At 38.3% G+C, this 12,742-nt stretch overlaps 1 protein-coding gene across 1 annotated transcript in view; it reads left to right on the forward strand.

Annotated features, from left to right (window-relative positions):
- Positions 1-12,742, forward strand: part of SLC26A7 (solute carrier family 26 member 7) — a 194,097-nt gene that overhangs the window by 83,515 nt on the left and 97,840 nt on the right. Inside the window, exon 4 of the mRNA XM_060116089.1 lies at positions 7,351-7,515. Within this exon, the coding sequence (XP_059972072.1) occupies positions 7,351-7,515 (165 nt within the window). The remainder of the gene's footprint in view (positions 1-7,350; positions 7,516-12,742) is intronic.

Raw genomic sequence — 12,742 nt, forward strand, 5'->3', positions numbered from 1 at the left:
TGTAGGCTTCCTGGTGGGGGGGCTAGTGCCTGTGTTCTGGTGGATGAGGCTGGATCTTGTCTTTCTGGTGGGCAGGTCCACGTCTGGTGGTGTGTTTTGGGGTGCCTGTGGCCTTATTATGTTTTTAGTCAACCTCTCTGCTAATGGATGGGGTTGTGTTCCTGTCTTGCTAGTTGCTTGGCATAGGGTGACCAGCACTGTAGCTTGCTGGTCGTTGACTGTAGCTGGGTTCTGGTGTTGAGATGGAGATGTCTGGGAGATTTTCACCACTTGATATTATGTGGAGCTGGGAGGTCTCTTGTGGACCCGTGTCCTGAAGTTGGCTCTCCCACTTCAGAGGCACAGCACTGACTCCTGGCTGCAGCACCAAGAGCCTTTCATCTACCCAGCTCAGAATAAAAGGGAGAAAAAGTAGAAAGAAAGAATTAGTAGAAGAAAGAAAGAGAGAGAGAAAGAAACGAAGAAGGAAAGAAAGGAAGGAAGGAAGAAAGAAAGAATGAAAGGAGGGAGGGAGGGAGGAAGGATGGAAAGAAAGAAAGAAAGAAGAAAAGAAAGAAAGAAAGGAGGGAGGGAGGAAGGGAAGAAAAAGAAAGAGTGAAAGGAAGAAGGGAGGGGGGAAGGAAAGAAAGAAAGACAGACAGGAGGGAGGGAGGGAGGAAGGAAAGAAAGAAAGAAAGAAAGGGGCGAAGGGAGGGAGGGAGGAAGGGAAGGTAGGAAAAAAGAAAGAGAGAAGATAAAGTAAAATAGAATAAAGTATAAAATATAGTTGTGTTATTAAAAATTAAAAAGTAATTTTTGAAAAACAACCCCCCCCGAAAAAAAATGAATGGATAGAACCCTGGGACCTATGGTGGAAGCAAAGCTCTACAGAGAAAATCTCACACAGAAGCATACACATACACATTCACAAAAAGAGAACAGGGGGAAATAAATCGAAAATCTTGCTCTCAGTCCACCTCTTAAATTTGGGATATTTCATTGTAAAAAGAGGAAAAGAGGAAAAAGTCTGAAATCTTGCTTTCAAAGTCCACCTCAATTTGGGATAATTCGTTGTAAAAAGAGGAAAAGGAGAAAAAATCTTAAATCTTGTCCTCAAAGTCCACCTCCTCAATTTAGGATGATTCGCTGTCCATTCATGCACTCCACAGACGCAGGGCACATCAAGCGGACCATGGAGCTTTTATCCGCTGCCTCCGAGGCTGCACAGAGAGATTTCCCTGTCTCTTCTCTGCTCTCACAGCTTCCGGGTCTAAGCCTTGGACCTGGCCCCGCCTCTGCGCGTAGGTCGCCGGAGGGCGTCTGTTCTTCGCTCAGACAGGACGGGTTTAAAGGAGCCGCTGATTTGGGGGCTCTGGCTCACTCAGGCAGATGGGAGGGAAGGGCACACAGTGTGGGGCGGGCCTGTGGCGATAGAGGCTGGCGTGACGTTGCACCAGCCCGAGGCGCCCCGTGCGCTTTCCCGGGGAAGCCGTCCCTGGGTCCCGGGACCCCGGCAGTGGCGGGCTGCACAGGCTCCCCCGAAGGGGGGGGTGTGGACAGTGACCTGCGCTCGCACATAGGCCTTGTGGCAGCGGCTGGAGCAGTCCCAGCGTCCCACACCCATCTCCGCGGTCCGCGCCTTTAGCCGTGGCTTGCGCCCATCTCTGGAGCTTCTTTAAGCAGCTCTCTTAATGCCTCTCCTCGCGCACCAGGAAACAAAAGGGAAGAAATAGACTCTTGCCCCTTCGGCAGCTCCAGACTTTTTCCCCGGACTCCTTCCGGACTAGCCGTTGCACACCAACCCCTTCAGGCTCTCTTCCTGCCGCCAGCCCCAGTCCTCTCCCTGCACTCCAACCGAAACCCGTTTCCCGAGCCTCAGCTTCCAGCCCCGCCCACCCCGGCAGCCGAGCAGACAAGCCTCTTGGGCTGGTGAGTGCCTGAGGGCACCGATCCTCTGTGCGGGAATCTCTCCGCTTTGCCCTCCGCACCCCTGTTGCTGAGCTCTCCTCGGCTACTCCGAAGCTTTCCCCCTCCGCCACCTGCAGTCTCCGCCCGCGAAGGGGCTTCTAGTGTGTGGAAACCTTTCCTCCTTCACGGCTCCCTCCCACTGGTGCAGGTCCCATCCCTATCCTTTTGTCTCTGTTTATTCTTTTTTCTTTTGCCCTATCCAGGTATGTGGGGAGTTTCTTGCCTTTTGGGGGGTCTGAGGTCTTCTGTCAGCGTTCAGTAGGTGTTCTGTAGGAGTTGTTCCACGTGTAGATGAATTTCTGATGTATCTGTGGGGCGGAAGGTGATCTCCGCGTCTTACTCTTCCGTCATCTTCCTCCGGTTCCCCAGCCATTCTTCTAAGGAGATCTGGTTTCTTTCATTGGACAATGGTATTAGAGATTAATATCTGGGTGTGAGGTGTGCCACAGGGGTGTTGTTTGCTTCTAAGCCCTTTCAGCTGACACAGCAAGGACATATATGTGTGTATATCAACAAAAGTGTGTAAACATACCTATATATTTCTAAATGTATCCATCTATATCTGTGTTAAACTAAACAGGGTTTCCTACTGATGTCTGCAACTCTTATCCCTCCCATACTGATCATTCTAGCCTTCTCTCCTTGCTTGTCTATAACTTATGCAATAGTGAGAAACCTTGCTCCCACTGACTATCATCCATTTACTTGATTTTTCAATTCCGGTGTATATTTATAGTGGTTTCAGAATTGTTAACCTCTACTCCCATGGGAAATAACTTTATCAACTCAAGTACAGTGTTTCTTTTTTGCCTTTGGTTTTATATTCTTTACCAATTTCCAGAGTTATTCACATGAGTACGTTTTCTGCATTCCTTTCAGTGGGGTTTGTTCATACATTTAGCAAGTCTGAAAAATCTGTATATTGTATGAGTCCATTTAAATGACACTCTAGAAAAGGCAAAACATATATAGAGAGTAAATGATGCATTGGTCATCAGTTAGATTCTTTGTCACATTCTGTATTCCATCCTGGGGTCTCCTGACTTCCAAATGATTTTCTAAATATTTGCACACATTAAGGTTCATGGGTTTTGACAAATGCTTAATGTCATATATACGCCCTTATAGTATCATACAGAATAGTTTCACCATCCTAAAAAGTTCCCTATGTTTCACCTTTTACATACTTTTCGACACCCAAGCCCCTGGCAACTACTGATCTGCTTCCTGTCTCTATAGTTTTGCCTTTTCTAGAATGTCATGTAAATGGAATCATGCAGTATGTGGCCTTTCCAGACTGTCTTCATTTGCTTACAATATTCATTTAAGATTCATCCATGTCTTTGCATGGCTTGATAGTCCATTCCTTTTTGTTATTGAATAGTATAGAGAAGAGCTTTATATTCTGAATTCCACAGCATATAACCTCATAGGTATCCATCTGACAGTATTGTCTCATGTTCTCTTGCCACACAGAGGTTTTTTCTGCCATATCCCTACACAGTACTCAGTTGTCCTCCTATTATCACGAGCAATTTAGCTCTCTTCCTCACACCTGCATACCATATTCAGTAGAGAACAAAGGGCTTTTAGATTTTTAGCTCCCACTCAAACAGCTTCTTAGACCTTACCTTCCTATTAACACCTACATTACAGTTCTTTATGCTCCTGATTAACATTTCCTGCTCCCAACATCAGCATTTCATCTCAGCTTATAAGGTCTTTCAAAGTGTGAGCTATATCTTTATCTCTTTATTCTGCAACAGTGTTGTGTCTTGCCCCTAGTAGGTATTCAATAAATATTCACTGAACAAACAAATAAGTGATTTGGTATAATGTGAGAGCCAGATTGCAGACAAACTGACAAAACCTGGAATGCATGCAATATTCCATCCACTTAGGTAGTATAGTTGTTTGCTATGCACTCTTCTTTTTTCACTACTTGAAGGCCACTTGCAAAAAATGGCCTGAAATCTGACATACATTCAATTTATATAGAGCATATGGTGTTTATAAAAGCATTACCAAATAGTATCATGCTAGTGAACCTTAATAATGTGTGTCAGAGGTTTTCAACATTAGCCCAGAACATCAACATTACTACAAACAGCTGAAATATATTGTAAGAAATTTATTTTCCCATAAAATGTTGCATGGGCAAGTTTTTGGGAATTAGCTAGCCAGATTAGAATTATCATCATTCCTATTATTAGTAAAAGGCATTGATGTAGCTCTTTATTAAGTCATTAGCTTAAAAATTGTTTAACATTGGCATAAAATTTAAACACTAGGCCTCCAAGCAAAATATTCTAGAAGGATCCTTATTTTACATACTTAAATTCCAGAAAAATCTTGAGAACAACAGTTCCATCTGTGGCCACCTCTTAACAAAGCCTGTGTTGCACAGGTACTTGCTGCCTTCAACCTGTATACCTCAGCCTCTGTATGCTAGATCCCTAATTTTGATGTGAATAAACTGTTGAGATTTGGGTGCTGGGGAAAGGGGAGTTCTTAAATTTCTCCTTCTTCTCTTTCTCCACCTTGTCCTATCCCTCCCCCTCCTCCTCTTCCTCTTTTTCCTTCTTAAAATGTCTGCCATTGTTTTGGGTTATGGAGAATGTTGTCATCCAGAAGAAAGTAATTTCTTTGACTAAATCTCACATGTTTGCAATCATCCTTTACATATACAATATTTTGTATCAGAAATGAGGTCTTAAGGGGCTTGTTGAACTTCCAAAGTCAAGAATTCTCCATTTTAGGAATTTATTCGTTTCTGGGAAGAGTTTTTTTAAAGTATAAAACTGTACGAGTAGAATATTACAAAAATACTTTGAGTCTTTGGATACGTTTTAAATCTTTTTGATTTATATTGTAAGGTAGGTACATATATTTTGAACATTTGAAAGGGTTGAACTCTTTATATCTTGAATTTTTCCCATACCCTTCCATTTGTAACTCTCAGGTTGTGGAAATGACAAAGAAGTTGCTACTAGAAGATGGTGGTTAGCTGGAAGTTGTTGGTGTATCACTTCAGGTTAGGTGATGTTTGTTTCTCAGACATGAGAAATCATTAACCCTTTTAAGTAGATGCTGGGTAGGAAACAAATAAAAACCAGAAAGTAAAATGGTGATGATCTATACGAGGCGTCCCAAAGGAGTTTGCTTCTCAAAATAAATGAAAATAAGATTTATTGTCATACAGATAAGAACTTTCTAACATTCCATGAATGCATAAAATTCCATATATGCAAACAGGTTTCACAATTTCAAAGATTTGGATTGCTTGTATACTGCATTTAGCTGAAATGAAAATCCAACTCTCTGGAGTTCATCTTACCCCAATAATATGCTAATTTCATCCTCATGGCCTTTAAGAGTTAGTGTCATAATTTGCAACTAACTAGTAGAAAGATACTTGGGAAAAAATGGTTCAGTATTTTTCTTAACTAATTGTGTTTTCAGGATGAAGATCAACACACTATGAATCAGTGTGTTCCAACTGTACCCATACTATTGATTTATTGGGTATTTCCCTTGGGACATTTCTATTGGACAAACTGACACATAGATGTAAACAGTTCAAATACATTTCTTTCTGCACTGATAAATTTGTTCATGTTCTCCAGAAATGGAAAATATGGTGTGACCTTTTCTACATTTTGAAATCTCATAGCTAGTTTTCCATTCTGGGTAAATATATACGGCACCTTATGACATTCAACGTACATCGCACATCACATATGTTGCACATTTTACAGGTTTCAAAAGTCTTTCATATGTTAATTCACATTCATTTTACAACAATTCTGCAATATCAATAGGGCAGACATCATTCTAATTATTTATAGATCATGAAGCTTGGAAATTTTTAACAGATTTTCTATAGTCACAAAAACTAGGATGTGGTAGAGCCAGAATCAGAACTTAAGTTTTCAGATTTGAGCCCAGAAAACTCCACTCTAATACAAATTTAGAGTATTACTGCTTTTGGCCAAGGGACATTGTGACATGATGGAAATTATATATTTTGCAATGTATGCTCTGGTGGTACTTAGATAGCACTTTATACTTTTCATTTTTATCACTGTGAACTCTTGATAGAAGGAGATCTCATTGTTATTCTTTCCTTTGATTTCTTTAATAGTTAATCTTATTTTCCAACAAGAATTTTAAGACCTGACCTAAATATTATAATTAACACATTAAGAGGATATATCAGCGTGACTCTCTTTGTGTTCATTTTCCAGTGTGGATATTCATGAATGTAATTTAATGTTACTTTCAAAACAGCAAATCTCTATGTCTGAGTTTACATGGATGCATTCAGTCAAAGAGTGGGCCATCTCCTAAAAGTTCTTTCTCTACACTAATCATTGCAATGTTAGTAGTTAGTAGAGAAAAGAGAATTGATTTTTGCTGCCATCTTTTGCCCAGCAGAACTCAATGCACAGCTTCTACTCAGATGAGATTATTTTGTCTGGCCATGAAATAGTTTTGCAATGGAGCATGATGCTAGGAGCAGAAAGGAAAAGTTTAAGGAGAATGACTTTCCTACTGCTTCCTGGGTTTCTAAAGGCATATTCCTTTAACCTATTTCTGTCTTTTGCTCTTCTCCATATACACATAAGTCGTGATGTTTTCCTATTAATATTTGCCCTTTACAGCTACTTGATAGAGTATCTAGTCAAAACAGTAGGTTTCCATTTCTCAGAACCTGGCAAAAACTCAAGAAATGGCTTTTTCTCCTCAATGCTTTTGAAGTTTTAAGCCTACTGGGTGTAAAGTAGTGAATCATGTCCTTTGGATTTTTATTTATTTATTTTTGTTTTTGTTTTTTTTTTGCGGTACTTGGGCCTCTCACTGTTGTGGCCTCTCCCGTTGCGAAGCACAGGCTCCAGACGCGCAGGCTCAGTGGCCATGGCTCACGGGCCCAGCCACTCCGTGGCATGTGGGATCTTCCTGGCTCAGGGCAACAAACTCGTGTCCCCTGCATCGGCAGTTGGACTCGCAACCACTGCGCCACCAGGGAAGCCCTAGATTTTTAAAAAAATTATAGATATGATAATGCAAATTTTATTTTTCCCCATAGAACCCCATATATTAACTGATTTGAACATATTTCCTTTTTTTGTAACATATATGATTAGGAAAAGAGAAAAAAAGTCAATATTCAGAAAAAAACTGTGTTAACTTTAACTGAAGCACTTGTAATTGTACCCCAAAACATCTGGGAAATCTTGGAAACTAGTAATGTTCTCAAGAAAACTCAAGCTATTGAATATATAAAATTTAAAGAGCAAATTTCACATCAGTGTCCTATGTCTGTGTATTGAAAATGAAAATGTGTCAGATATTAATCCTTCTAGGAAGCTTGGGAAGTTTCATCTTCCTTTGTCCTCTTAGGTGGCCATGTTTGTGCTACAACTGGGTAGTGCCACATTCCTGCTTACAGAGCCTGTGATCAGTGCGATGACAACTGGGGCTGCCACCCATGTCGTGACTTCACAAGTCAAATATCTCTTGGGAATGAAAATGCCATATATATCTGGACCACTTGGATTCTTTTATGTGAGTTTTTCCGTATGTCTTTGTTCATATATTTTGGGTGTGTGTTTCACATAGTAAAATTTGGTTAATTACAATGCTGAGATTTTTCTATTTTAAAGCAACTTGGGCTTAAATAAAATCTTTTAGGACATTTTTAATGTGATTAAGGGTATGAAACTAATTAGTAAAACCTACTAATTTGGGGAGCAATTCTTTGTAATAAACAATTAAATATGGTAAAATTTGGGAACATGGTTGGAAAAAAATAGCTTGAATTTTTCTGTGACCAGATATGTTGCTAACTTCTAATGGAAGCCATCTACCAGGCTTGTGGCCCAGTGTAACAACAGTACACCTTACCACATTCTTTCCATATTGTGAACCCTGGTATAGATCAAATCAGAGGCTTGGTCAAAATTGGGGTCTGGAGTCCCAATAGCAGACAATCAGTTATTAAAAGTCACTTGAACCTGAGAGAGGAACATGTGTCCAGTTTCAACATATTATCCTAATAATTCCCCTCTGTGACTGCTCAGGAAGTCACATCTTATTGGCGTTTCTATTTATTTATTTATTTATTTATTTATTTTGCGGTACGTGGGACTCTCCTGTTGTGACCTCTCCCGTTGCGGAGCACAGGCTCTGGATGTGCAGGCTCAGCGGCCATGGATCACGGGCCCAGCTGCTCCGTGGCATGTGGCATCTTCCCGGACCGGGGCACGAACCCATGTCGCCTGCATCGACAGGCGGACTCTCAACCACTGTGCCACCAGGGAAGCCCCCTATTGGAGTTTTATAAGAAAATCAATGTCTTGTTAATGAAGTTGAGAGCAACCATACTTCATTTCATTTAATTTTATATTGTAGAGGAGGAAAAGTATATTTTCCTTCTATCCTTGAGGAGCTGGGGCTCCTGTAACAAAAGACTAACAAGAGAAAAACAAACAAGTTTATTAGCATGTATATTTCATATACACATAGGAGAAACTCCGGGATTAGTGACTCAAAAGAAGTGGCTAGGATTTGGGTTTAAATACCATCTTCAGTTAAAACAAAGGAATAAGAGTTGGGGGAATCACGTTATGAGAAGGTGACCATGAAAAATACAGTGAACATGGGTAAGGTTTATTATGCAGATTTAAATCGGTGCCTTCTCCATTGGTAAGAATCTCTTGTGAATTAGAGTCATCTTTTTCTTCCTGGTACTGAGGGGAAGTCACCCTTGCAAACAAAGTTTTTCTATATAAATATAAATTTCTCTATGAAAGGGTAACTTACACTGTTCTCAGAGGTTCCCTGTATCTGTTGTTTCTCAAAAAAATAAGCTAAAAATAATTCTTATACCAAAGAGGCCTATTTTGGAGTGGCATATTCTGGTCTCCTACAATGTAATGTTCTATACTGAATTACATTAATGTTTTATAATGAGAGTATTCCTATTCTTAATATTCTTGCTCTTAATCAAGGAATGGCTGAATAGTAGCTCAATATATAGAAGTGTAATAAATTATCTAAGTCCTGTTATTGAGGTGGTTTGTGGTATTTCACAATTATACACAGCTCATTGAAGATTTGTTTTATTCCTATGCTCTAGTTTGCATCCCTGATGATTTCTTTGAGATCAATTCCTAGTTATGGAATCACTGGATTAAAATATTTTTGCCAAATATCAATCTGAAAAGCTGTACCAATTAATATTTACTCTCATCATTGTCATCTCTGATTATTACTATTTATAAAATTTGCCATTTTGTTATGTGAAAAACAGTATCATTTTTGTTTGTGTGTTTCTCTGATTAGTTGGTAAATAATTAAAATAGATAGTAATTGGCAACACAAAGCTGGAAGCTTATTCTGAATTTTTGTTATTTAGGTAATATCTTGCTCACTGATTCATTCATTATAAGAAAGCATAAAACTAAAACAAGAACACTAAAACTGCAAGTGGAAACAATATAATTCCAAGCTCCAGATCAAACAAAAGTAGACCAAAATAGCTGTAAGTTATCAGGTGACTGGCTGAGTTAAAACTTTTGGTGATGCCAGGTGTGCAACAACAGAACCAAATCAGTACTAGATTCTCTCCTGATCTCCTGTCTGGGAACAGCATGCTTGTCTGTGCATGAGCAGTGTAAAGAAATGAGTGCAGGTTACAAGTTGGTCACTTCAGTCATATTCACATTACACAAATAATCATTCCTCTTTCCACTGTTTGTGCTAAAGGAGGCTAGATAGTCGGATACGAGAACATTTGGTCTTTCAGCTCATTTATCTGGTGGCAATGTGCATAAAATGCTACAGTGAAGTGTTTTGTGTATGACTTTTAAAATTTTGTTTTCTTGGAAGGTAAACTGCAAGCTACTTTTTCTTTGCCTTGTAGATCAAACACTGTAATGTGACTTTTCGGGGTCTTTTGTAAGTTCTCATACTGAAATGTAATCAGATTTAGAAATATTGTTAGATGGCTGACTAAATTTGCATTACTCACTTGGTGGAAGTTGGTATGCTTTGTGTAGATGGAAAACAAAGAAAAGTTGCTCTTGCTTTTCAAAGTCTCAGAGCCCTGCACTGTTAGGCACCTAGGTAAGAATGATGCTTTGGTTCTTGCCAAAGTTTCAAAATTAATGCTGATATTGCAATGTCAAAAATTGTGATCTGAGCATTAGATTAAGAAATAGATTTTGCATCATGCATAGGTCACATTGGGACATTTGGAAGGTGTGCTTTGGTGTAGTTAGGCTAAAAAAGAATCTGATGATAATAATGTAAATCTGAACTTGCCCATGGATCATTTAGGTGGGATGTGAAGGAGGAGAGCTGAACTCAGCACAGAGGTATAGAACAGAGGACAAAATAGAGGCCTTGGTCATCAGGTCAAAGAACCTAGAGGAGAGTGATTTAACACATTTTTGGATTTTTTTCTGCTTCTAAGATTTCAAAACTGTTATATCCTTTATGAAAGCTACTCAGGCTGATGAAGGATAAAGAATATGTTACTGATATTCCTCGGAACAGAAATTAACATCTAGACTATTTGAGACTCTTTTACAATGAGCCAGTCACCACTCCCAATAATCTCAGCTGGAACACTCAAATTTCCTAAAACAATTCAGAATTGGCCAATCAAAATATGCATTAATTAATTTCAGTAATAGTAGTGCTTCTGATCAACTTTGAGAGAAAACATAGCCTTTGGCTTTATCCTGTTCTTAGGTCACTGCATATTGAGGTATCTTCCATCTGTCACTGTGATGGTATTTACAGTGTCTTCTTCATGGTGGATGCCTGATTCTGTTCTACTAAGAGAATCTAATTCTCTAGTTTGATTAGCTAAAATCTCTATCTCTTTGGTTACTTAGGGCTGGCAGATGTTCTTGCTTCCATGGAACATTTTAAAGGATTAACTTGAATCAGATAAGTTTAGTGTTACATGCTCATTTCTTCCCTCTCAGATTATAGAACAGACTTCCAATAGATCCTTTTTTTTTTGACTTATAGTTGATTTACATTGTTTCAGGTGTGATCATTTTTCATTCTTTTCCATTAAGATTATTACAAGGTATTGAATATAGTTCCCTGTGTTATATAGTCAGGTCTTTGTTGTTTACCTGTTTTATATATAGTAGTGTTTATCTGTTAATCCCAGATTCCTAATTTATCCCTCCCCCATTCTCTTTCCCCTTTGGAAACCATAAGTTTGTTTTCTATGTCAGTGCACTTTAAAAAGTGCTATATAAGTAATAGATACTAATCCTTTTCCTCTCTAGAGGACTGTTAATCAGATAAGCAAATCTAAATAATAAAACAAAATTATATCTTTTTTTCAACTTACAAATAAAGATGAGTCCAAAATTTATAAAACATAAAAAGTATCTGCTATTAATGAGGCTTAGTCATCAGAAGTAAAGAAATGCTATGTTTTTAATTTTATTTTAAAATAGTTCCATCTATTCAGCTCAATCTCCCCCCAACCAGTTATAAACCCATTTAATAAATTATAAACAGTTTTGCAATATATTGTAAAACAAGCAGAAGCAATAATATTATGAGTCGCTTCTGTCTTTGGACCCTGGCTCACCAGTTAAATCATTTTATTCCTGTGTTCTCAAATTAAATTTTTTTCTATTTTGTTATATTTTTTAGCTTTATTTTTTAGACCCCATATATAAGTGGCATCATAAAGTATTTGTTTTTCTCTGTCTGACTTATTTCACTTAGTATAATACCCTCCAAATCCATCCATGTTGTTGCAAATGAAAAAATTTCATTTTTGTGTGTGTGTGTGTGGCTGAGTAATATTCCATTGTGTATATATATATATATATATATACATATATATATATGTTATATATGTATACACCACATCTTCTTTATTCATTCATCTATTGATTAACACTTAGGTTGCTTCCATATCTTGACTATTGTAAACAATATTGCTGTGAACATTGGGGTACATGTATCTTTTTGAATTAGCATTTTCATTTTGGGGGATTAATACCCAGAGGTGGACTTGCTGGATCATATGGTAGCTCTATTTTTAGTTTTTTTGAGAAACCACCATACTGTTTTCCATAGTGGCTGCACCAATCTACATTCCCACTAAGAGTGCACTAGGGTTCCCTTTTGAGAGATTTTTTTAAAAAGAAAAATAACTTTGAAGTTTATTTTAATACTCATTAGAAGGCAAATCCTCTAATTGGCAAAACCAAAATCTAGAGAAAACGTCTCACTATGTGAATTTTTGAAGACTAAAAGCTTCTGGAGAAGGCAATCAGAGAGCAGGAAGATAGCAGGTCGAGACCAAATAAAATTTTTTATCAAATTTAAATTTTTTGACTGATAGCTGGTCCCACACAAATAACAGGGAAAATGTTAATTATTCTTGTCAGTACAAAAATTGATTTTTTATACTGAGAAATGATGATGTATCTTTTTATTAGAAAGGATGATTCCCCCCAAAAGGCACAATAAAACAAAAATTACTAGTTCATATTAGCAAATGTGAATTTCTTTGAGGTGGCACCAGTGTCTCAGCCTGTAGCAGCCAATGATAAATTTGGCAAAGCTATTTTCACTGGCATAGCTTTATATAAGAACTCTTCTAAATAATTCTGTACATTAAAGCCAAGAGCACAAGGCAAGCTTGGCAATATATTCACCTACCTTTTTTGGAAAGTTTTTATTTCCTTTTTTAAAATTGAGAGTTTCAGAACCAGAAAGCAATTTCATTCCCACTCCCATCCCTGAA

The sequence above is a fragment of the Mesoplodon densirostris genome, chromosome 13 (genome assembly GCF_025265405.1).
Source record: "Mesoplodon densirostris isolate mMesDen1 chromosome 13, mMesDen1 primary haplotype, whole genome shotgun sequence".
Taxonomy (NCBI): domain Eukaryota; kingdom Metazoa; phylum Chordata; class Mammalia; order Artiodactyla; family Ziphiidae; genus Mesoplodon; species Mesoplodon densirostris.